The sequence below is a fragment of the Malaclemys terrapin genome, chromosome 4, assembly GCF_027887155.1.
Source record: "Malaclemys terrapin pileata isolate rMalTer1 chromosome 4, rMalTer1.hap1, whole genome shotgun sequence".
NCBI lineage: Eukaryota > Metazoa > Chordata > Testudines > Emydidae > Malaclemys > Malaclemys terrapin.
The window spans coordinates 3319347-3343141 of NC_071508.1; the positions used below are offsets into that span (position 1 = coordinate 3319347).

Consider the following 23795-nt stretch of genomic DNA (forward strand, 5'->3'; position numbering starts at 1 on the left):
AATTAATCCCCGGGGCATGAGTTACACCCAGGGTGGCTTTGGTTCACTGAGCACATTAATTAGGTTCTGTTTCTCTCTGAGCTCAGGAATTCCCAGTTGCTTCAGGGATCATGTCCCATACATCACAAATCTCAGTATAAAACTTCCCGAATGCGACAAAATGGCAGTTTCTGTCGATGAGGAAACAGCAACACATCTCTCTCTCTCTCTTCTAAGCAGGTACGAGCAATTGTCCAGTATCAGAGTCACACACACACGCAGACATTTGGTGATCAGCAGGTATTGAATTCATGACCTCTAGCACTAAAAGCCTCAGCCCCAACTCCTACCACTTCAGCTAAAGGAGCGACCTCCAGCGTTGGAAAAAATAGGCAATTACATAGTCACCGAAGCCAGTGCTTTCCACTATGTCTCTGGGTTTTCATACAGGTTACAGTAAATGCCAAAGAGCTTAATTAGCACAGTAAGGAAGTGTTACCACAAACCGACATGCCAAGCCACAGAGCTCACCCTGACCAAAGAGGGTAGAAAGATTGACACTCCTTTGGTCTCACCCCTTCTCCACCTAAAAAATAATCTCTTCAGAGTGAGATGATTTTCACCCTGATACTCATACAGCAGAAACAGAAGTCACATCTTGCTGCTCGGATTAGTAAACAGGAGTGTTAGTGTGTGGGGAATGATTAACCTGTGTGTCATTGTATTTATGCAGTTTGTATTTTATTGAACAACTGGAATGAGCAGCTGTGAACATCTGGCTCTGTGGATTAAGCCCTTCCCTGAGCGGGTACCCATGTCCATTAAGAAACTGATCTCCATTTATCATCACTTACTTCACTACAGAGAAGAGACTGCCCACATCTCTGTAGCTGTCTGAACTCTGTTCAGAGGAGATGGAAAAGGGAAATCACTCGGAGGCGACTGAGTTCATTCTCTCAGGACTGACAGATCGTCCGGAGCTGCAGGTTCCCCTGTTTGTGCTGTTCCTACTGATTTATGGTATCACCCTGCTGGGAAATGGAGGGATGATCATGTTAATCATGAATGATCCCCGACTCCACACCCCCATGTACATTTTCCTCTGGAATTTGTCTTTCTGTGACCTCTGCTATTCCTCGATAATTTCCCCTAAGATGCTGCTGAATTTCTTAGCTGAGAAGAAAAGCATTTCTTACACTGCCTGCGCTGTGCAAATGTATCTCTTTGTCTCTTTTGCAGATGTTGAGTGCCTCTTGCTGGCTGTGATGGCATATGACCGTTATGTGGCCATCTGTAAGCCACTGCTCTACACATTCACCATGTCCAGGCGGCTTTGTAAAGGGCTGGTGGCTGGGGTATATGCTGTGTGCATGGTGGATTCAATGATACACACGTTTTGTACACTTCATTTGTCATTCTGTAGCTCCAACATCATCAATCATTTCTTCTGTGACATCCCCCAATTGCTGGAGCTTTCCTGTTCTGACACCCGCATCAATGAGATTGTGATGTTTGCCTTCATTGGCTGTATTGTAGTGATCAGCTTTGTGACTGTCCTCCTCTCCTATGTCTATATCATCTCCACCATCCTGCAGATCCGCTCCGCCGAGGGTCGACACAAAGCCTTCTCCACCTGCTCTTTCCACTTGATCGCTGTGGTCCTGTTTTATGGCATCCAACTTTTCATGTATTTACGTCCCACCTCCAGCTATTCCATGGACACAGATAAAGTGGCCTCAGTGTTTTACATGCTGGTGATCCCCATGTTGAATCCCCTCATCTACAGCCTGAGGAACACGGAGGTGAAGAACGCCCTGAGGAAAGCAATGAAGAAACTCCTAACCAATTCCTGAAACTGTTTAACTTAGTACTCGTTTTGTGATGGGGAGTGGAAACAGGTGAATTCAATTCCCAGCCCATTGCAATGTAATTTCACAGAACCCGTAATAGTATTGTTCATTAATGTATTCTTGTTATTATTAGTTTGTTTGTATTCCAACAAGGCCTGCAGGCCCCAACTAAGATCGGGGCTTTATTGGCGTATTGCCCCAGGAAAATTCCAGGGGGCACCTATTGCACATGTGTGAATATCTGTGATGTGCTTTGAAAGCACAGAGCTGTTTGTATTGGGAAGGAAGTGCGGGGCATCAAATCTATCTCCCTCTGCTTTGTTGTGGGTTTGGTTTCATTATGCAGTTGCAAGTATGAAGTGTGGGATTTCTATGGCTGAACCAAAGGGAGTTTTGCACACCCTCCTGATACTCTGCAGCCCTTTATGTCCCCTATGGGGTTGTTGTAGAGATTGTCACTGGTTTGTATCCATGCACGTGGAGGAGAAAGGTGATTTCCATCACAATGGCCTTTAAGTTAAGGGACCAACAAAACAAATAAAAGCATGGTGTGTGTGCATCCTCTGTGAGAATCTGCACTGAACTGAATACAAAATAATATGGAGAGGGTGAGTTTTCTCTACCATATAAATTAAACAGAAAGAAAAAGTCACTTATCCTCAGTCATTCCCAAGTCAAGGGTGGTCTATACTGACCCAATAGCATATCTTGAAAACTAGAGCGAATCAACAATTTTAGGCATCATTTTTGTTCTCAGTGGCCCAGAATTAGTACAGTTTGACTACATTTATTTCAGAAGCATTTTGGCTGTAGAGCAGTGTTGTAAGTGAAGGGAGGAAAAACAAAGAGGTATGTGTGTGCATGTGGTGGGGGTACAGTGGAGCTGAATGTCAAGTGTAGGCAGGTTTGTGTCTCTTGCCCTACCCAGTGCTCAGACAAGCATCCCCCCTCCTCCCAGTGCAGGGCTCCTTCTGAGACCATAGATTAATAGGACTGGAGGGGACCTTGAGAGGTCATCTATTCCCGTCCTCTGTGCTCATGGCAGGACTAAGTATTACCTAGATCATCCCTGACAGGTGTTTGTCTAACCTGGTGTTAAAAATCTCCAACAGTGGAGATTCCACAACCTTCCTGGACAAGTTATTCCAGTGCTTAACCAACCTCGCTCTTGGGATGTTTTTCCTAATGTCCAACCTAAAGCACCCTTGCTGCAATTGAAGTCCATCAGTTCTTGTCCTATCCTTTCCCCCCAGCCCGCAACCATTGCTTTGCAGTTTTACTCCTAAACTCTGTTTTAAGGACTATAAATTCTAGAAAATAAATAAAATTAACAAAAGAATTGGGAGGGAGCTGTGACATACCAGGGTACAACCCAGGCTAAGCAATAGCTGTGTCACCTGCAACCTTGCAATGCCTTGCTGAAGTGGCTTCCAGCTGGTCCACAAACAAACAAATCACACCCTGAGCATGTGTGTGTAACTGCAGCCTGGCCGGGAATAGTTGGGTTACACTCAAGCTCTCACCACCCTTGGTTATACTGCAGGGTGACTCCAACACACTCCCCAGTCTGCGATTTCCCTCCAGAAATGTACATCCTGTGCTGCCCAGTCCTCTCCTGGACAATACAAATTACATTGTCCATTATTTCTTTAGTAGCACTAATATCCAGGCAACTTAGTTTCTCAGACACTTCTACTTAAACACACTGGATTCGATAAAACAACCCCCTCCTCCCCAAAGTTTATTGACTACAAAGATAGATTTTAAGTGAGTGCAAATAAGGAAGCACAGAAGTCAGACATGGTTACAAAACGAAAATAAAGCTAGAATGCAACTTGTGCCTAAGTTAACAAATAAGGTGAAATTCAAAGCAAAAGTTTCCTCACCACATGCTTTCAGCCGTCTTACTGACCAAACTACTTAGGTCAGGAGCCCTCTCACAGTCCAATGGCTGCTTCCTTTATCCCTTCAGATGCGGTGAATCAGTGGGTAGAGGCAGAGATAGAGATAGAGAGTGAGCGGTGCTTTCGGATGTTTGCCCCTTCTTTTTATAGTCCTATCTCCGCTTTGAGAAACTTTTTCACCTGGTACCAGAAGACAAAATGTCTATGTAGAAGGATGTTCCCTGCTGCTTTTTCCTCACCTTTTTGGTCTTCCTTTGTTTCCCTTCCTGCTTGATGACTCTGGTTACTCTTTAGATAGAAAATTAAGCAGTGCACACATTTCTTTGTTTAAGACAGACCAGTTTGCCAGCCTGAGTTTGGAACATGTATTAATAACCTGATACAGTGTCATCTTATAACTTCACACACAGTAACTCCTCACTTAACATTGTAGTTATGTCCCTGAAAAATGCAACTTTAATTCTTATGAGGAAATTGAATTCACTTAACACCATTTTGCTAAATGTAAATGGGGTGGTTAGGTTCCAGGGAATTTATTTTTGCCAGACAAAAGGCATTATATACATTTTAAAAAAATGTAACAAGCAATTTAATACAGGTATACATTTTTAAAGAAACAGTTTAATACTACAACCATCATTGCTGAATATGAAGCAATGGGAGGTGCCCCCGCCGAACCCCACACAGGCACAGCCCAGTGACACTGCAGACAATGAGGCAGGCAAGGAGGCTGAAGGTCCCGTAGGTAGGAGAAGCAAGTTGCACAGCAGCAGTGGCAGCTTCCCCTACTCTGCAAGCACCAGGGGCTTAACCCTCGGCCCACCCACTCCACCCCTTCCCCCAAGACCCCACCCTTAAGCTGCCTCCTCTCCCCCCATCTCCTTCCCCTTTACTCCGCACGTCGCGTCCTCGCTCCTCCCCTGCCTCCTAAACGCCGCAAATCAGCTGATTGCCGTGGGCAGGAGGGGGGAGGAGAAGGGGGAAGGCGCTGATCCATGCAGTCCACCGGTGGGAGGCACTGCGGTGGCATACGGGAGCTGATAGAGGGGCTGCCAGCTGTGGACAAAGCAGGCAGCCAAACGACCTTATAGCAAAACATTGCACAACTTTAAACGAGCAGACGTTAGGTAGAGAGTTACTGTACATTATCAAAAATATTGTATTAATATTTACAATGAGAGCATGACTATTTCTAGTTGACTCATAGCTTTATTTAGCATCTTAAAGCTGAGCTCTGAGTGCAGATAATATGCATGCAAGAGGGATAGTTTTGTGAACTGCAGAAATCCGTAGCACGCTGTGGTCTCCTCCTGAGCTCCTCTGGTCATCACGTGGTCTCCATGAAGCAAAATGAGTGCACCTATCCTTCCTACTTTGGGGAGTAACCTAGCAAGGGAAGGACAAAGAATACCATGGTGATTGGCATGCTATAAATAGATGGATAATCTGGAGTACTCTTACATGTCTTACAGGTTTTACATTCCACCTATTGGGGCCGGGACACTGAGGTGATTCTGAAACCAGGAATGATTGACAAGATATCAGTTACAGATGCAAACAATTAGTACATTTCACCTGTATGTAACTTTCTGTTCCTTTGATTCGAAATTTGTTGAAATTTTTTTATGAGACATGTTTTTCATGGGAAATTGGATTTTCCATTCAACTATTTTTTCCATGAAAATATCTTTTACTTGGAAATTATGAGTTTCCCATCAAAATACCAAACTCCCCATCTCCCTAAACCATGGCTCTGGGATTCTGGTGATGTTCCAGGGAAGTTCAGCAAGAGGAGAGACCATCATGCATCATGGGGTATGTGGTCCAGCCTGGGAGCCTGGCCCATACAAGAGATTGGTGCTGTGTGGTATCTGATGCACCCCTTTGGTATTTCTGAGCAAAAAGATTTTGGTCTCCACAAACAAACCCCCTTTGTGGATCAGCTCTACGCAGTACCCGGCTTGCACTGAAAACAGTAGGATGAAATATACCCCTAACCTCATACCCTGTAACTCTGGTAGGAATTGCATCATTTAATAACACAATAGGAAAGAGTGGGCCAAATTAATCCCCAGGGCATGAATTAAACCGAAGGTGGCTTTGGTTCACTGAATGCATTAATTAGGTGTTATGGCTCTCTGAGCTCAGGTATTCCCGGTTGCTCCAGTAATCATGTCCTACAGATCACACATCTCAGTATAACTTCCCGAATGCTCCAAACTGGCAGTTTCTGTCAATGGGGAAACACCACCACATCTCTCTCTTCTCAGCAGGTACGTGTTATTATCCTGAATTACAGTCACACACACACATACACACCATGATGATCAGCAGGTATTGAATTCAAGACCTCCAGCACTAAAAGCCTCAGCCCCAACTCCTACCCCCGACTGAGACGATTTTCACCCTGATTCTCTTACAGCAGAGTCACAAGTCACTGTTTGCTGCTCGGATTAGTGAGCAGGAGTCTTTGTATGTGGGGCATGATTAACCTGTGTGTCAGTGTATTTACGCTGTGTGTATTTTATCAAACAACTGGAATGACCATCTGTGAACGTCAGCACCATCCACCTGCCCACATCTCTGTAGCTGTCTGATCTCTGTTCAGAGGAGATGGAAAAGGGAAATCACTCGGAGGCGACTGAGTTCATTCTCTCAGGACTGACAGATCGTCCAGAGCTGCAGGTCCCCCTGTTTGGGGTGTTCCTAGTGGTTTATGTTATCACCCTGGTGGGAAATGGGGGGATGATCTTGTTAATCACCATTGACCCCCGACTCCACACCCCCATGTACTTTTTCCTCAGTAATTTGTCTTTCTGTGACCTCTGCTTTTCCTCGATAATTTCCCCTAAGATGTGGCAAAATTTCTTAGCCGAGAGGAAAAGCATTTCTTACACTGCCTGCGCTGTGCAACAATATCTCTCAATTGTTTTTGCAGATGTTGAGTGCCTGTTGCTGGCTGTGATGGCGTATGACCGTTATGTGGCCATCTGTAACCCACTGCTCTATACGGTCACCATGTCCAGGCAGCTTTGTAACCAGCTGGTGGCTGGGGTGTACGCTGTGGGGTTGGTGGATTCAATGATTCAGTGTTTTACATTTCGGCTGTCATTCTGTAGCTCCAACATCATCGATCATTTCTTCTGTGACATCCCCCCCCTGTTGGCGCTCTCCTGTTCTGACACCCGCAACAAAGAGAGCTGTTTTTATGAGCTGCATTCTAGTGAGCAGCCTTGTCACTGTCCTCCTCTCCTATGGCTATATTATCTCCACCATCCTGCAGATCCGCTCTGCCGAGGGGAGGCACAGAGCCTTCTCCACCTGCACTTTCCACTTGACTGCTGTAGCCCTGTATTTTGGCACCCTCCTCTTCATGTATTTACGTCCCACCTACAGCTATTTCATGGACACAGACAAAGTGGCCTCAGTGTTTTACATGCTGGTGATCCCCATAATGAACCCCCTCATCTACAGCCTGAGGAACACGGAGGTGAAGGATGCCCTGAAGAGAGCCATGAATAAACTCCTAACGAATTCTTGAATGTGTTCAACTCAGTACTGGTTTCGTGATGGGGAGTGGAAACAGGTGAATTCAATTCCCAGCCCATTGCAATGTAATTTTGCAGAGCCCGTGGGAATATTGTTCATTATTATATTGTTATTATTTTTAATTTGTTTGTATTCCAACAAGGTCTGCAGGCCCCAAATGAGATCAGTGGAAAAAATACAGGAAGAATCACAGGTCCAGAAAGAGAGATTGATTCTATAAGCTGGTGGCTAGGGGCACCCAACTAGAGGGTGAGATTCTCAACTTCACGTCTCTGTTCCAATGGTTATTTAATTAGTTATCCACAGTAGAAGAACTTTGAAAGGAGAGATTGAGAGCAACCCAGACTGGAATTGCACATCACTCTGGGGCTGGGATGCTTTCTGGAAATGCAGGAAACCCAAGTGCAGAGTGTAATGGGTTCGGTCACAGAGACCCCCATTGGGACTGTCAACTGATGTGCTGAAATTACCTCTGATCGCATTTTCCCTGCCAGCCTGGGCCTCCAGAACCCTGCCTTGTTGAGCCAGACATGCTAACCTGCTGCAACACAGACCCAGGGTCTCGGCCACGACCCCAGAGCTGCAGATCTAGACTGAAACCAGCTCAGCAGGATACCTGTCTCCGGCAGGCCGACACCCAGCTCCCAACGGGATCTGAACCCCAAATAAATAAATACAGGGTAAAATGATTAATGTTCCCCATCTATATCACTGCAAGAGAGCTATGCACAGCTGTTTGCCCCCCAAGGTAACCATTACTTACACTGAGTTTATAAATAAACAAAAGTGATTTTATTAAGTATAAAAAGAAGAATTTAAGTGGTTTTCAGTAGTAACAGACAGAACAAAGTAAATCACAAAGTAAAATAAAGCAAAACACGCAAGGCTAAGCTTAATACACCCAGAAATCAATTGTAAAATGTTAACTTCTCATCCCAGTTGTTACTTGAGGTAAAATCCTTCTCAAGTCAGATAAAAGAGACTGGACCCAGGTCAGAAAAGGTCAACCACTCCTGTGGTTACAGTCCTTTTGTTTCCAGGTGCTTGCAGGTATTTCTGTGGGGTCGGGAGGCCGTCTCTTACGCCAGGTGAAGACACTCATTGTTAGCTTCCCAACTTGATATAGAACTTCCCTAAGGTGGAAAACCTTTGTTTGGAATTCCACCCCCGTCTGGAAAAGTAGCAGCTTCAAGATGGATTTCAGTATCAGGTGACATGGTCACATGTCACTGTAAGACCCCAATCTCCATTCTTCCTGGGTTGGCCCACACATAGACAGGAAGACTTGCAGGTAAACAGAGCCATTCTCAGTTCATAGATTCTGAAGAACCCTTAATGGCCTCCACTTAATATGTCTCCATCAGTGATACACGTTTATATCTTATTCTCCTAATTCCAGACATAGAAATAATCCATGCAAAGAAATAGGATGAACACAGTTAGTAGATTATGGGCTTTACAATGACATGTTACATGGGGCACTGAGCATAAAGCATATTCCAGTTATGTCCCATACATAAGCATATTTTCATAAAGCATATGGAGTGCAGTGTCACACATAGCTCTGCCCAGCACTGGACAGAAGGGGGAACTGAACCCAGATCTCCCACCTCACAGGTGAACACGCCAACTACTGGGCTAAAAATTACAACGGGAAAGACCATCACTGCCTCCTACAGTGGCCATGTTGCAACCAGCACCTAAATCCTGCCCCCGCACACACACTCTTCTGGGACAAAGCTATTCGAAGTATTTGTAACACATTTGTGAGTAGTTTCAGGTCAGTCCAAACGGTATTGTTTTTGACAAGAAATTATTAGTCCAGAAGAAATTAATCCATAACTAGACACCTTTGTGTCCCAATGCTGGGAAATACTGTTCTCTGCGTGTGAAGTATTAATCAAATTAAGAGTTGACATTCCAGAGAAATTGTATAATCCCGAGTGAATGCCTTTTACTCTCCTTTCCAGTATCAGAAACTATTGTATTAATTTTTGCAGTTAGAGCATTTCTAGTTGGCTCGGACATTTATTTAGCATCTTAAAGCTGAGCTCTGTGTGCAGATAATATGTATGCAAGGGGGATAGTTTTGTGAAGTCCGTAGCATGCTAGTGTTCTCGCAGATGCTTCGTTTTTTGAGAGCAGTTTCCCCTGAAGATATTGTGGTCTATGGTAGGAGTAGGTTATTTAATTGGGTCTCTGGTGTATATTTGTATGCTTGCACTTAATGACCATAATGACTTTGATTTATTTATATACCTGTTTTCAGTACGCCACATTTTGCTGTGTTTACTAGCTTGAGTTGTTAGAAAGGATGATAAAATACATGTACTCCAAGGGCAGTGTTGATTTTCTTTTCATATTAAATAAGCATCTTAAAACAAGGGATAGTTAACAAGATGCACTGCTTAACATTCTTTTTTCTTCTTCCTCCATACCTATGAACATTTCAAAATATACATTATATCTAGGTTTAGTATGCACAATAAATGGTCTCAATATTGGTGCTGCACATAACAACATTCAATCTGCACATGCATGGAAAAAATTAGAGGGAACACTGGTCAATTCCAGCTTTACAGAGAAGCAGCAAATTAACAATGGAGGGCAGATGGCTGTGGTCTCCTCCTGAGCTCCTCTGGTCATCATGTGGTCTCCATCGAGCACAATGCGTGAAACTATCCTTCCTACTTTGGGGAGTAACCTAGCAAGGGAAGGACATAGGATACCATGGTGATTGGCGTGCGATAGCTAGAGAGATAGATGATCTGTAGTACTCTTACAGGTCTTACATTCCACCTATTGGGGCCAGGACAATGAGGTGATTCTGAAACAATTAGTATGTTTCAGCTGTATTTAGCTTTCTGTTCCTTTGCTTCCAAACTTGTTTCTCAGGTTCATTGAAAATTTAACTAGAGAAGGTTTTTGGATGGGAAATTGGATTTTCCATTCAACAATTTTTTTCGTGAAATTATCTTTCCCCTGGAAATTATCAGATTTTCATCAAAAAAGCCAAACTCCCCTCCTCTCCAAACCATGGCTGTGGGACTCTGGTGATGTTCCAGGGCAGTTCAGCAGGAGGAGAGACCATCATGCATCATGGGGAATGTAGTCCAGCCTGGGAGCCTGGCCCATGGAAGAGATTGGTGGTGTGTGGTATTGGATTCAACTCAGTGGTATTTCCAAGCCAAAATGTTAAGTTTTCAGCCAAAAGCTTTCAGTCTCCACAAACAAACCCCTTTGTAGATCAGCTCTACATAGTACCCAACTTGCACTGAAAAGAGCAGGATGAAATATACCTCTAACCTCATACTCCGTAACTCTGGTAGAAATTGCATCATTTAATAACACAGTTGGAAAGAGTGGGCCAAATTAATCCCCGGGGCATGAGTTACACCCAGGGTGGCTTTGGTTCACTGAACACATTAATTAGGTGCTGTTTCTCTCTGAGCTCAGGAATTCCCAGTTGCTTCAGGGATCATGTCCCATACATCACAAATCTCAGTATAAAACTTCCCGAATGCGACAAACTGGCAGTTTCTGTCGATGAGGAAACAGCAACACATCTCTCTCTCTCTCTTCTAAGCAGGTACGAGCAATTGTCCAGTATCAGAGTCACACACACACGCAGACATTTGGTGAGCAGCAGGTATTGAATTCATGACCTCCAGCACTAAAAGCCTCAGCCCCAACTCGTACCCCTTCAGCTAAAGGAGCGACCTCCTTGCTTGGAAAAAATAGGCAATTACATAGTCACTGAAGCCAGTGCTTTCCACTATGTCTCTGGGTTTTCATACAGGTTACAGTAAATGCCAAAGAGCTTAATTAGCACAGTAAGGAAGTGTTATCCCAAACCGACACGCCAAGCCACAGAGCTCCCCTTGCCCAAAGAGGGTAGAAAGATTGACACTCCTTTGGTCTCACCCCTTCTCTAGCTAACAAATAATCTCTTCAGAGTGAGATGATTTTCACCCTGATACTCATACAGCAGAGACAGAAGTCACATCTTGCTCCTCAGATTAGTAAACAGGAGTGTTAGTGTGTGGGGAATGATTAACCTGTGTGTCATTGTATTTATGCAGTTTGTATTTTATTGAACAACTGGAATGAGCAGCTGTGAACATCTGGCTCTGTGGATTAAGCCCTTCCCTGAGCGGGTACCCATGTCCATTAAGAAACTGATCTCCATTTATCATCACTTACTTCACTACAGAGAAGAGACAGGTTTTCCGCACCATCCACCTGCCCACATCTCTGTAGCTGTCTGATTTCTGTTCAGAGGAGATGGAAAAGGGAAATCACTCGGAGGTGACTGAGTTCATTCTCTCAGGACTGACAGATCGTGTGGAGCTGCAGGTTCCCCTGTTTGTGCTGTTCCTACTGATTTATGGTATCACCCTGGTGGGGAATGGGGGGATGATCTTGTTAATAAGGATAGATCCCCGACTCCACACCCCAATGTACTTTTTCCTCAGTAATTTGTCTTTCTGTGACCTCTGCTTTTCCTCGATGATTTCTCCTAAGATGCTGTTGAATTTCTTAGCTGAGAAGAAAAGCATTTCTTACACTGCCTGCGCTGTGCAACTGTATCTCTTTCTCTCTTTTGCAGATGTTGAGTGCCTCTTGCTGGCTGTGATGGCATATGACCGTTATGTGGCCATCTGTAAGCCACTGCTCTACACATTCACCATGTCCAGGCGGCTTTGTAAAGGGCTGGTGGCTGGGGTATATGCTGTGTGCATGGTAGATTCAATGATACACACGTTTTGTACACTTCGTTTGTCATTCTGCAGCTCCAACATCATCAATCATTTCTTCTGTGATATCACCCAATTGCTGGTGCTTTCCTGCTCTGACACCCGCATCAATGAGATTGTGATGTTTGCCTTCATTGGCTGTATTGTAGTGAGCAGCTTTGTGACTGTCCTCCTCTCCTATGTCTATATCACCTCCACCATCCTGCAGATCCGCTCTGCCCAGGGTCGACACAAAGCCTTCTCCACCTGCACTTTCCACTTGATCGCTGTGGTCCTGTTTTATGGCATCCAACTTTTCATGTATTTACGTCCCACCTCCAGCTATTCCATGGACACAGATAAAGTGGCCTCAGTGTTTTACACGCTGGTGATCCCCATGTTGAATCCCCTCATCTACAGCCTGAGGAACACGGAGGTGAAGGACGCCCTGAGGAAAGCAATGAATAAACTCCTAACCAATTCCTGAAACTGTTTAACTTAGTACTCGTTTAGTGATGGGGAGTGGAAACAGGTGAATTCAATTCCCAGCCCATTGCGATGTAATTTGACAGAACCTGTAATCGTATTGGTCATTAATGTATTCTTGTTATTATTAGTTTGCTTGTATTCCAACAAGGCCTGCAGGCCCCAACTAAGATCGGGGCTTTATTGGGGTATTGCCCCAGCAAAATTCCAGGGGGCACCTGTTGCACATGTGTGAATATCTGTGATGTGCTTTGAAAGCACAGAGTTATTTGTATTGGGAAGGAAGTGCGGGGCATCAAATCTATCTCCCTCTGCTTTGTTGTGGGTTTGGTTTCATTATGCAGTTGCAAGTATGAAGTGTGGGATTTCTATGGATGAACCAAAGGGAGTTTTGCACACCCTCCTGATACTCTGCAGCCCTTTATGTCCCCTATGGGGTTGTTGTAGAGATTGTCACTGGTTTGTATCCATGCACGTGGAGGAGAAAGGTGATTTCCATCCCAATGGCCTTTATTTGAAGTTAAGGGAGCGACAAAACTCGTAAGAACAAGGGTAACATTTCCAAAAGAGAACATGGTGTGTGTGCCTCCTCTGTGAGAATCTGCACTGAACTGAATACAAAATAATATGGAAAGGGTGAGTTTTCTCTACCATATAAATGAACCAGAAAGAAAAAGTCATATCAGACACTAGATGTTTATACCACATGAGCAGGTTAGCTGTGAGTTCTTACTCTTCGTTCTGTGGGAAAGTACTATGGACTCTGAAGAATAGGGGTTATGGGAATTGTGCAGCTCTGGTTACGGTGAGTGAGAAATGGATAGAGCTGGGGCAATAGCTGATTTTTTAGTTCATGGGTGGTTACAAAAACTGAAAAACAAATTCAGTTCAACCTGAACCAAATCTGAAAATTTCCTAAATGTTTGGCAAACTGGAAAACATTGACAAAAATTGCCTGTGAGATTGAAGGAAATATTTAGCATGACCAGAAACTGAACATTTCTGTTCCTTCCTGGATACTTTTTGATGTAAAAGCAAAGACACTGACAAAATGGATAGGAATGGAAGAGGCAGTAATGGTGCTGATTCCATTGTAGATTTTAAACGAGTGATAAGATCACTGCTGTGGGATGTGGGAGATCCAGGTCAATTCCCCCCTCTGTCTGATGGGGAGAAGCCATTTGGAAGTGGGTCTCCCACATTGCCTGGTGACTGGGCTATGTTCTGTCCTGCATCGTTCTCAGGACTGGTCTACGCTACCGTTGTAAATTGATCTCAGTTACGCTACTTCAAGTTGACTAAGTTGGTCTGACTTACAGCGGTGTCCACACCGCGCTATGTCACCGGGAGAGTTATGTAACTGAAGTAGGGCAACATAGATCAGCCGACAGCGTTACTGTAGCCCAGCCCTGAGGAAGATCCATGATGGAACATCGTCTCTGAGGGAGGTGGAGTACAGACTTCAACAGATGAGCGGTCTCCCATCGATTTAGCATGTCTTCCCCAGACCTGCTCAATCTACACCATTTCATCTATCGCTGTAGTCTTTTTTTAGCCAGTAGTGTAGATTTGCCCTCAGTCTCTCCTGTTGAAGAATCACAGCACCAGAAAGAGAGAATGACTCTGTACACAAGTGGTTTGGAGCACCCACATGCTCAACTTCACGTCTCTGTTCCAAGGGTTATTTAATTTGTTATCCACCGTAGAACAACTTTGAAAGGAGAGACTGAGAGCAACCCAGACTGGAATAGCACATGACTGAGTGGCTGGGATGCTTTCTGGAAATACAGGAAACCCAAGTGCACATCTTTGCCCAGCATTGGCCAGAAGATGGAATTGAACCTGGATCTCACACCTCACAGGAGAACACCCTAAGTATTGAGTTAAAAATTACAGAGAGAGGGTGCATCACCACCTCCTACTGGTAGCTGCTTCGTGACCAGCACCTAAATCCTACTCCCCCACACACATTGTTTTGGGACAAGGCTATTAGGAGACTATGTAGCACATTTGTGAATAGTTTCAGGTCAACCCCAATGGAATTTTTTTTTCAATAAATTATTAATCCAGAAGAAATTCACCCATTTCAAGATACTTACATGTCCCAATGCTGGGAAGTTACTTAAAGAGACATTTGGAGAGGTGACTAACAAATAAAGTGGAATATATTCACCTCAGTTTTGTATCATATTCAAAAGACCTCATGGGAGAGACAGCGATACAAACCAGCTGATGATCTGCCCCTCTGTGTTCCATTTCCACAAGGAAAGACACGGTCACAACATTAATTGCATGTGCTGTGCACACCTCTTGTGCTGGGAGCAAAGATGTTCCAGGGATCAAATCTCAAAGTCATCCCAGGAAGCAGCTCCAGAGGTGTTAAGGATAATGTTGGTACGGTTAGAAAAGAGGGAAAGATTCGTCTCTAAGTCTGATTTTAGGGTTCTGAGCAGATACTGCTTCCGTCCTCAACTCAATCTAAGTGAAGGGAGAGAAAACAAAGAGGTGTCACCAAGTCATGGGCAAACAAATCAGTTTCAGAGCATTTCGGCCTTTAATTGAAATGACAGTGAGCCATTCCTGGGTGGGAAAGGAAGGAATTATCCTGAGAGGAGAAATTTAAACTTTTCTGAACATATTTACCTATCAAAAGCAGGAAAGAGCTTTACCAAGGGAGGGAGAAGAATGACTGGAAAAGGAGAGAGAAATAGCTTTAAAAGGAAGGGGGAAAACTCCCCCATCGATTCAGGGAATGTCTATACTAAAGCCATTACATTGACTCAGCTATGGTGTGCAGCCATGCCGTAGTGTAGATTGTTTCCACATTGCAGTAGCTCGGTCAATAGAAGAATTACACTGAGGGATCAGTACAAGATAACTCCCTCGCACAGGGTGTGAAAAGTCCCCCCTCCCCCGTACGACCGAGCTGTATTGATCTATTTTTTAAGCATAAATCAGGGCTCAGAGAAGCTGCCAATCAAAAAGACCAGTTGGGAAATCTTGTCCTATCTCCCTGCCAGGGCAGCAGAATCCCCTTCGGTTCCTTTTGTTCAGGCTAGTTGGAAATATTCCAGCTGTCCCAGCTTCCCAGTAGAGATTATTCTGCATTCTGATTGAACTCAGTGTCAGGCTGTGTGTGTGTAGTGGGCACTCTGTGTGTGTGTGTGTGTGTGTGTGTGTGTGTGTGTTTGGTGTGCAGTGGGCACCGTGTGTGTGTGTGCATGTGGTGGGGGATACAGTGGAGCTGAATCTCAAGTGTGGGCAGCTGTGTGTCCCTTGCCCTGCCCAATGCTCAGGCTGGCTTCCCCCCTCCTCCCAGTGCAGGGCTCCTTGTGAAGTCATAGAATCATAGGACTGGAAGGGACCTTGAGAGGTCATTTAATCCAGTGGTTCCATGTAATAACAGACCGAGCAAAGTGAATCGCCATACAAAATAAAATAAAACACGCAAGTTTAAGCCTAATACAGTAAAAACTAAATGCAGGTAAATCTCACCCTCAGGGATGTTCCAACAAGTCTCTTTTACAGACAAGACTTCCTCCAAGTCTGGGTCCAGCAATCACTCACACCCTTGAAGTTACTGCCCTTTGTTCCAGTTTCTTTCAGGCATCATCTTGATGTTGAGAGGCTGTCTTTTGTGCCAGCTGAAGACAAAATGGAGGGGTCTCCCAGAGGCTTAAAAAGACTTTCTCTTGCGGGTGGAAACCGCTTCCCCTCTCCTATGCAGAATCCAGCTCCAAGATGGAGTTTTGGAGTCACACGGGCAAGTCACATGTGCATGCATGAGTCAGTTCCTTGCAGGCTGACGCCACATTCCCAGGAAAGCTCAGATGTGGATTGGTGTCTCTCAAATTTCATTGTTAGCTTACGTGTTTCTTGATTGGACATTTACTGAGAATAGTCTTTTCTCAAGAAGCTGACCAACTGCTTCAGTGAGGCTACTTAAAATCAAACCAGTACACAGACAATATTCATAACTTCGAATATAAAAATGATCATGCATACAAATAGGATGAATATATTCAGTAGATCATAACCTTTGCATAACTCTGTTTCACGGACTATAAGCTATAGGAAATGAATAGATTTAGTAAAAGAATAATTGGAATGAAGCTGGCATGCTTGGAGATATTTTGTAGAAGCATCTGCAGAGATACTTCAGTCCTCCTTTTTGCAGCCTGCCCTGACCTTGGCATTTTCAGTGAGGACTGCCCCAGGCACTTCCAGGTCACAGGAGGCAGAGAAGCCAGGAGGACGAGTTATGAGCATGACTCCTAGAGGACGTAGGGGCATAGTGTTTCCTGGGCACAGACCTGGGGCAACAGACTTGGGAGTTTCTGAATACAGAGATTGCTGGCTGTTGGTTGTTTCTACTGGTGTTAAGGGAAGCAGAACTTTGTGTACATTCTTTGTAACCCCTCCCACACGGATTATACCAAAGAATAGAGCTGACTTGGATCATCAATTTTTCCTCCTAATACAATCAACCCTGCAGTGCCTCACAGGTTGGCACCACGTAGGAGAAGGGGGCACCCACATGCCCTGGAGTATTAGGCTTCAGGCCTATATGATAGTATCTATGTGGTAGTCCTAATGTAAAGATTATTAAACTTTATGTCTAGATAGCAGTGTTTTTGTGGCATTGCTCATCTAAAGATTATTACGCCATACGCTACGCCTTCATGGTCGTACCTGTGTGGCATTATTCACCCAAAGGCCTAATTGGCATTACCTGTGTGTTATTGCTCCCCTGCAAGGTATGTCTATAGAGTGTAACTCGGGTGGCATGAAGAGCTAGCCACCATAATTACATGCCTAGCATCTCGGATTGATATGTACTTGGGGTGGCTAGCCCCTTCGGCTGCTTGCACCTCTCCAACTACACAGGAAGTACCAGTGACCTATTGCTGACCTAAAGATTTTCGGGTCACAAACCTACATGGTAATATCTGTGAGGTATTACTGCTTATGTCAAAATTATTAGGCCATAAACCTGCATAGAAGCCCCCTGTCAGGTACGGCCCACCTACATGGTATGAGACCTTAAGCCTAGATGGCAGTACCTGTGTGGTTTTGCTCACTGAATGAACAGTCCTTGTTATGGCTCAAGTGCTTATTAAGGGCAAAATTGATGGTGTTAAAAGTGGTATCAAAACGGCAGTCTCATTTGCACATTTCTTTATATTTTTGACATTGAGCCAAGTTCATCGAAGAGGCGGCTCTGCCGGGTTCATCTGGAGTTACACTGGGAATGATTATGGCCCAAGTTTTTACTACAAAGCCCTTTTTATGTTGACGTTTCTTACATATTTGAATGTCGTTTATTATAACATTAAATTCACTCACGTTGTCTACTCAAAATCTTGTCCCCTATTTGTGTATCTCTGACTTCTCTCCTAGTCAGTGGCTTTAGTGCCACAATCGGGGATAAAACCATATTGTCAATTGTTCTGTCAGGCGGAGTGAGCCGTACGAGACCCAAACAAGAGGAAGTGTGCAGGACAGGAGTGCTGGGAGTGATGAAATAGCCTGGGCAGTGTGCCAGATGTTAGACAGTCTTATCTTTGCCAAACAGACCTCTGAGTTTATTCTCTACGGTATGAGAACTGTGGGCCAGATTCATCAGTCTGCTCTGGCCGCTTTGTGCTCTTCTAGCAAGGCAAAGTATTTAGAACCCTATTTAGTTAAGCCTAAGGCCTTGTCTACACTTGCAGATGTAGAGCGCTGGGAGTTAAACCAGATCTCAGAGACAGCAGCAGGGAAAGTGCTGATGTGTGTTCAAACTGTCAGCTGCAAGCGCAGTGGTGTGGCCACTTTTGCGGCACTTGCAGTGGCATTTGGAGCAGTGCATTATGGGCAGCTATCCCACAGAGCACCTCTTCCCATTCTGGCACTGAGGCTTGTGGGAAGGGGAAGGGGGCACGGGGCATCCTTGGTCCTGTCCCACGACCCCATGATACATCGCTTTGCATCCTAGTGTGGAAGCAGATCAACACCTGACAGGAATTGGAAGGGAATTTCAAATTCAAACAGGCTTTGTTAGCAAGAGTCAGGCTAACTGTAACCCTAATAACGCGAGATTTGTAGAAGCGAGGATTGTGTGAGGCGAGTGGGAAAGAACTGTGTGAGAAGTTGTTGCAACCTTGTGTAGATAATGTGCAGACAATATGGAATGTAGACTAAGAGTCTACATAAGTGAGAAAAACAAGATATCAGAATGACCAATGTATAAACAAAATGCAGCTGTTGCTTTTCATTGTCTGTAACAAAAGGTATAAATGCTTGCTGTAATTGTTTACCTGTTGAGAGACCTGCCTAGGAGGGGGAGACCCTGTGTCCTAGTGCACTCTCTCCCTCTATGCAATTGATAGAGAGAGAATAAAGTATCTGACTTTGCTGTACCCAACCAAAAGAGTGAGAACTGTGTCATTCTCCGACACTAGAAATCCCTGTACTTCTGTCCACATTTGGCGCCATCTTTCAGAGGTTTTTGTACTGCACACTGTCTTCCCTTTCGGTCTGCGGGAATGGATCCCGAACTACTGAGGAAGATGCTGATGGGTCATGCCAGCACGTCACGAATTGCAGTCAAGTTACTCCTTAAGCTACAAAGTGACAGTGAGGAGTCCGACTGTGATGTCGACTCGCATAACGCATACGACAAGAGATTGCTTGTGGCATTCACAGACATGCTGACCACAGTGGAACGCCGCTTTGGGACTCGGGAAACAAGCACTGAGTGATGGATCACATTGTCATGCAAGTCTGGGATGACGAGCAGTGGCTGCAGAACTTTCGGATGAGGAAAGCCACTTTTATGGGACTGTGCGCTGAACTCGTGCCCACCCTGCAGCACAAGGACACGAGATTGAGATGCCCTGCCTGTGGAGAAGCGCGTGGTGATTGCAATCTGGAAGCTGGCTACTCCAGACAGCGACCAATCAGTCACTTACCAGTTCGGAGTGGGCAAGTCTACCGTTGGAATGGGCAAGTGTGGAGGGCCATTAATCGTATCCTGCTCAGAAGAACTGTGACTCTGGGCAACAAGTGTGACATTGTGGATAGCTTTGCACAAATGGGTTTCCCTAACTGTGGAGGGGTGATAGATGGCACGCCTATTCCCATTCTGGCACCAGACCACCTAGCCTCCGAGTACATAAATTGGAACGGGCATTTCTCTATGGTTCTCCAGGTGCTTGTGGATCACTGTGGGCATTTCACAGACATTAACACAGGCTGACGCAAACATCTTTCGGAACACATGCCTTTTCAGGAAGCTGCAAGCCAGGACTTTCTTCCCAGACCACAAGATCTCCATAGGAGAAGTCAAAATGCCCATTGTGATCCTTAGAGACCCCGCCTACCCTTCAATGCCATGGCTCATGAAATCATACAGGGGGAGCCTTGACAGCAGCAAGGAGCAGTTCAACAACAGGCTGAGTCAGTGCAGAATGACAGTTGAGTGTGCTTTTGGCCATTTAAAGGCCCGCTGGCGCTGTCTGTATAGGAAGCTGGACCTGCCGATGACAACATCCCTACGGTTATAGCCTCGTGCTGTACCCTCCATAACATTTGTGAAGGGAAGGGTGAAAGCTTCACTCAGGCATGGACCACTGAGGTTCAATGCCTGGAGGCTGAATTTGAACAGCCAGAGACCAGGGCTATTAGAGGGGCCCAGCGCGGGGCTGTAAGGATTAGGGATGCCTTGAGAGAGCAATTTGATGCTGAAAGCCACCAGTAATGTTTGGTGCCCTGCACAGGAGTGAAGTGCAGTGGTTCCAATGCTGTAGGCATCTGTGTTTGCTACGTATGATGCACTGACTTGCAGTGCCTGTTGCTTTCCTGGGCTACGGTATCTTTTACTTAATACAATAAAGAATGTTTCCCAAACCAAAAAATTCATTTATTGAAAAGAAACACAACTGCTGGAGAAACACACATGGCATGACACATCTGTGCTGTGTGGGAGGAGGGAAGGGGGCGGGGTGGGGAATGGAACAATCACAGATTTGCGTATGTCCTGTTATCATATTCAACCTTCCTGTCTGGAGTGCCATGCAATGAGTGAGGCACTTCAGGCTGGCTAAAATGCATGGTGATGGGGGTTGAGTGCAGTGGGGAAGGGTTGTAGTTTGCAGGGCTGGGCAGTAAAGCTAAAGGTGTTGGAGGCAGCTGGTGGTGATAAGAAACCGGATGTTGGGGAAAGTGGGTTGGCAGTGACATGGGGGTGCAAGGGAAAGAGTTTTGGGACAAGGGCTGCTGGGGGGGGCGGGGAGTGAAAGGATCTGCTTCGTATGCAGTGCTATGAGCACCTGCATCAAGTTTCTTGGTGCTCCATAATGCTTAGGAGCCGCTCCGTGGTTTCTTGCCGTCGAGAAGCATTTTGCTGGCGGACACTCCTTTCGCTCCCTGCCACTCCTTCGCTTTTTGATTTTCAGCAAGGGACTGCTGCATGACTTCATGCAGAAGGTCCTCCTGGCTTCTTCACGGCCCTCCCTGAGGCTGTGCAGCCTTTCGGCCGTTGATAACAAGGATGGCTGGGATCTCAAGGTTGCATCTGTAAAGCCAAAAGGCAACATTTTACAGAGGCAGCATTGTTCACACCAGACGGAGCAATGATTTGGCCGAACTTAAAGAGAAGCATGTTGTACACAATAGCACAAACTGTTAAGGTGAGCGCACATAACCCACAAAAGCCCCCAAATGGTGAGTAACCACAGGGGTAGGGGGAACTGATTGTTCCAGGGCCGTACTGTCCTCTGGGGTCCTGTGTCATGGGGAGAGCCCACAGCTGCAGGGGACCCCTATACTCAACACTGTTCCCACATTTTCCACAGGCTGGGTTTGTGCTGGAAGTTATCTCACTGCTGAGGGTGACTTGGGAAGCAAGGGAGGGTCTTCTGTAACAATGCAGCTTCCAACCTGCTAATTTCAATGAATGTTTGCAATGTCTTTAAAACACATTCAGATTTTAATGATGCACAGTGGACCCACTTTAACCACACTTCCAAACTTGCTTGCCAAGTTACGCAATCTCAGTTTGGCAGGCACAGACTTTTAATCATGCCCACCGGGAGCTTATTAAAATGGTCAGAAGCTAATACTGTTTCTGGAGAGATGGGTCAATTACACTAAATTGATCGCCTAAGGTCCTGAGACGGAGGCACCTGGAAGTGTAACCTCCCTGGAATTTTCATTTTTGTTTTGTTGCCAGAGCCAGGATGATTATTTTGAACCAGCGTCATAATCGCCAAAGTGCATTGCCTTGTTCCTCATAGGGGAATTAAAGAAATTACCAGCAGAGAATTCCCTAAGAGGGAACATACAGAGACAGAAACTAATTATTTGATTTGTAACTGCAAAACTGCACAGAAGATACATTTGAAATTCAAAACTGTTGTTCCAGTGACTATATTAGTATCAGTCAAATATTACTATTAATTCTACTCATGTCAGACCTACATATCCACCTCTCTCTCTACAGCCCGCATACCCTCTGCCCAGACCTTGTAGACCAGGACAGACACATCTTGACTGGATGCACCTTAATACCATGGGAAAACAGCGAAAGAATATGGACAGAATAAACATGTTTTAAACTGAAACTACTATCACAGCCACAGATTACAAAACAGGCCCTCCCATAGGAATGAATAATTCCCTTCGCTGTAGGAATGATTGGAATATTCTGATCTGTGGCATGCAGGACATGAGACTATCTGATAATCATGAACTCTTCTGGCCTTAAAATCTATGGACCCATGTACCTGTTTAAAAATAAAGCAAAGAGAAGCCTCTGTATTCGGAACTGTTTGGGTGAATTCAGAGCGGAATAAAAAAAAAATTTAAACCAGTTGCTAAAGACAGAAAAGAACATTTTGAAAATCCACCCACTCCCCAGATAGACAGCGCACTTCATTTCTGATCTGTAGCAACCCTCCTGGCATTTCTATTTCTATTCCTGGATCCCCTGGCATTCCAGTCCTGTCCAGCTCATCTGTAATCTGCCGGACTCTCAGACATGCCCCCAGCTCTGCATCAAATACTGATTTGCATCACCTTGGTTTCCATTACATTAAATATGTAGGATACTTGCGTGCACACACACACACACACACACTTTAGTTGAGAGGATAGATAGCCTAGCATTTAGGGTGCCTGTGGCAGGGCAGGGAGGCTAGCTGTAATGGGGGCAAACTCACAATTAGAGGCTGGGGACTGGCTAGAGCAACATTTAGGGTGCTAGCCTGTTAGATGAGGTGGGTTCACGTCCCTGCCCCCCCGTCAATGAGATTTTGACAGTCAATAGTATTTACATTTCTAAGTGCCCAAAAGCCTTTTTGAAAATGATATTGGAGCAACATAACCTACAAAGGGTGTGACACTCTAAGGGTATGTCTACACTACCCACCCACGAAAGCTTATGCCCAAATAAATGTGTTAGTCTCTAAGGTGCCACAGGACTCCTCGTTGGTTTTGAGTGTACTGAATTTCCTCTGCTCCCACACTACCCTTGTGCATCTGAGAGGCATCATGCAGACTGGACTAGCTATGAGGGAATGTGGAGCAGAGAATGTCCGGGGACAGGAGTGGGAGCGTGTGTTATGGTGTTGGGCCCTAGAGATAGTGTAATGAACCTGCTGGCTCATGGTCAGGCCCCACCGCCCACCCCACTCCAGAATTAGCTGGAGGGAAAGGATTGGGCCACAGCTCATTCTGGGAGGGGATCTGGTTCGTGTATGGCCACCAGAGAGCGCTGTCTTACCCAAGTTCCGCATGGTGACAGCAGAGGGGTCCGTGTGACCGGGCAAGGCAGTGCCACCCAGAGGCCAGAAGAGGATGAGGGTCAGCCAGCGAGCTGCTGCGAGTGGGCAGAGGCGGCCAGAGGCAGCCGCCTGGGAGCTGGCTGTGGAAGAGGAGGACAAGTAGCAGGCGGCCTGAGAGCAGGGCCAGAGGCCGGGGATGGGAAGTTGTTAGCAGAGCATTGAAGCACCTGAGGCTCTCAGAAGGGGAAGTGTTTAATGGGGACCCACCAAGGGACGGAGAAACCACCATGAGCCTAGGGCTCGAAGGGCCACCGCGCTGACCTCTGCGCTCATGGTACACGGCGCTCACTAGAAGGGACTGGTGAACTCCCAGCAACACCCTCCACCGGGCACAGTAGATTCGATAGCAGCAAAGGAAGAGCTGGACTGTTCCTTGCATCGTGCGGGCCCCGATTGTGCTTGTTAGGCACAGCCAGCCCAGATCCTTACAGGTATTTAGGTGCCTACCTCACATTGAAATCAATG

General features: G+C 45.5%; 2 protein-coding genes and 1 pseudogene across 2 annotated transcripts; all 3 read left to right on the plus strand.

Annotated features, from left to right (window-relative positions):
• The first annotated feature begins 893 nt into the window (after window positions 1-893).
• LOC128835648 (olfactory receptor 1019-like) lies at window positions 894-1832 on the plus strand. Its single transcript, XM_054025234.1, has one exon. It carries the CDS (start codon window positions 894-896, stop codon window positions 1830-1832), a length of 939 nt encoding a protein of 312 aa, XP_053881209.1.
• Window positions 1833-6346: 4514 nt separating this feature from the next.
• LOC128835658 (olfactory receptor 1044-like) lies at window positions 6347-7274 on the plus strand (annotated as a pseudogene).
• A 4292-nt stretch (window positions 7275-11566) lies between these two features.
• On the plus strand, window positions 11567-12505 carry LOC128835650 (olfactory receptor 1038-like). The gene has a single exon (XM_054025236.1). The coding sequence runs from the start codon at window positions 11567-11569 to the stop codon at window positions 12503-12505; it is 939 nt and encodes a 312-aa protein (XP_053881211.1).
• The last annotated feature ends 11290 nt before the right edge of the window (window positions 12506-23795 follow it).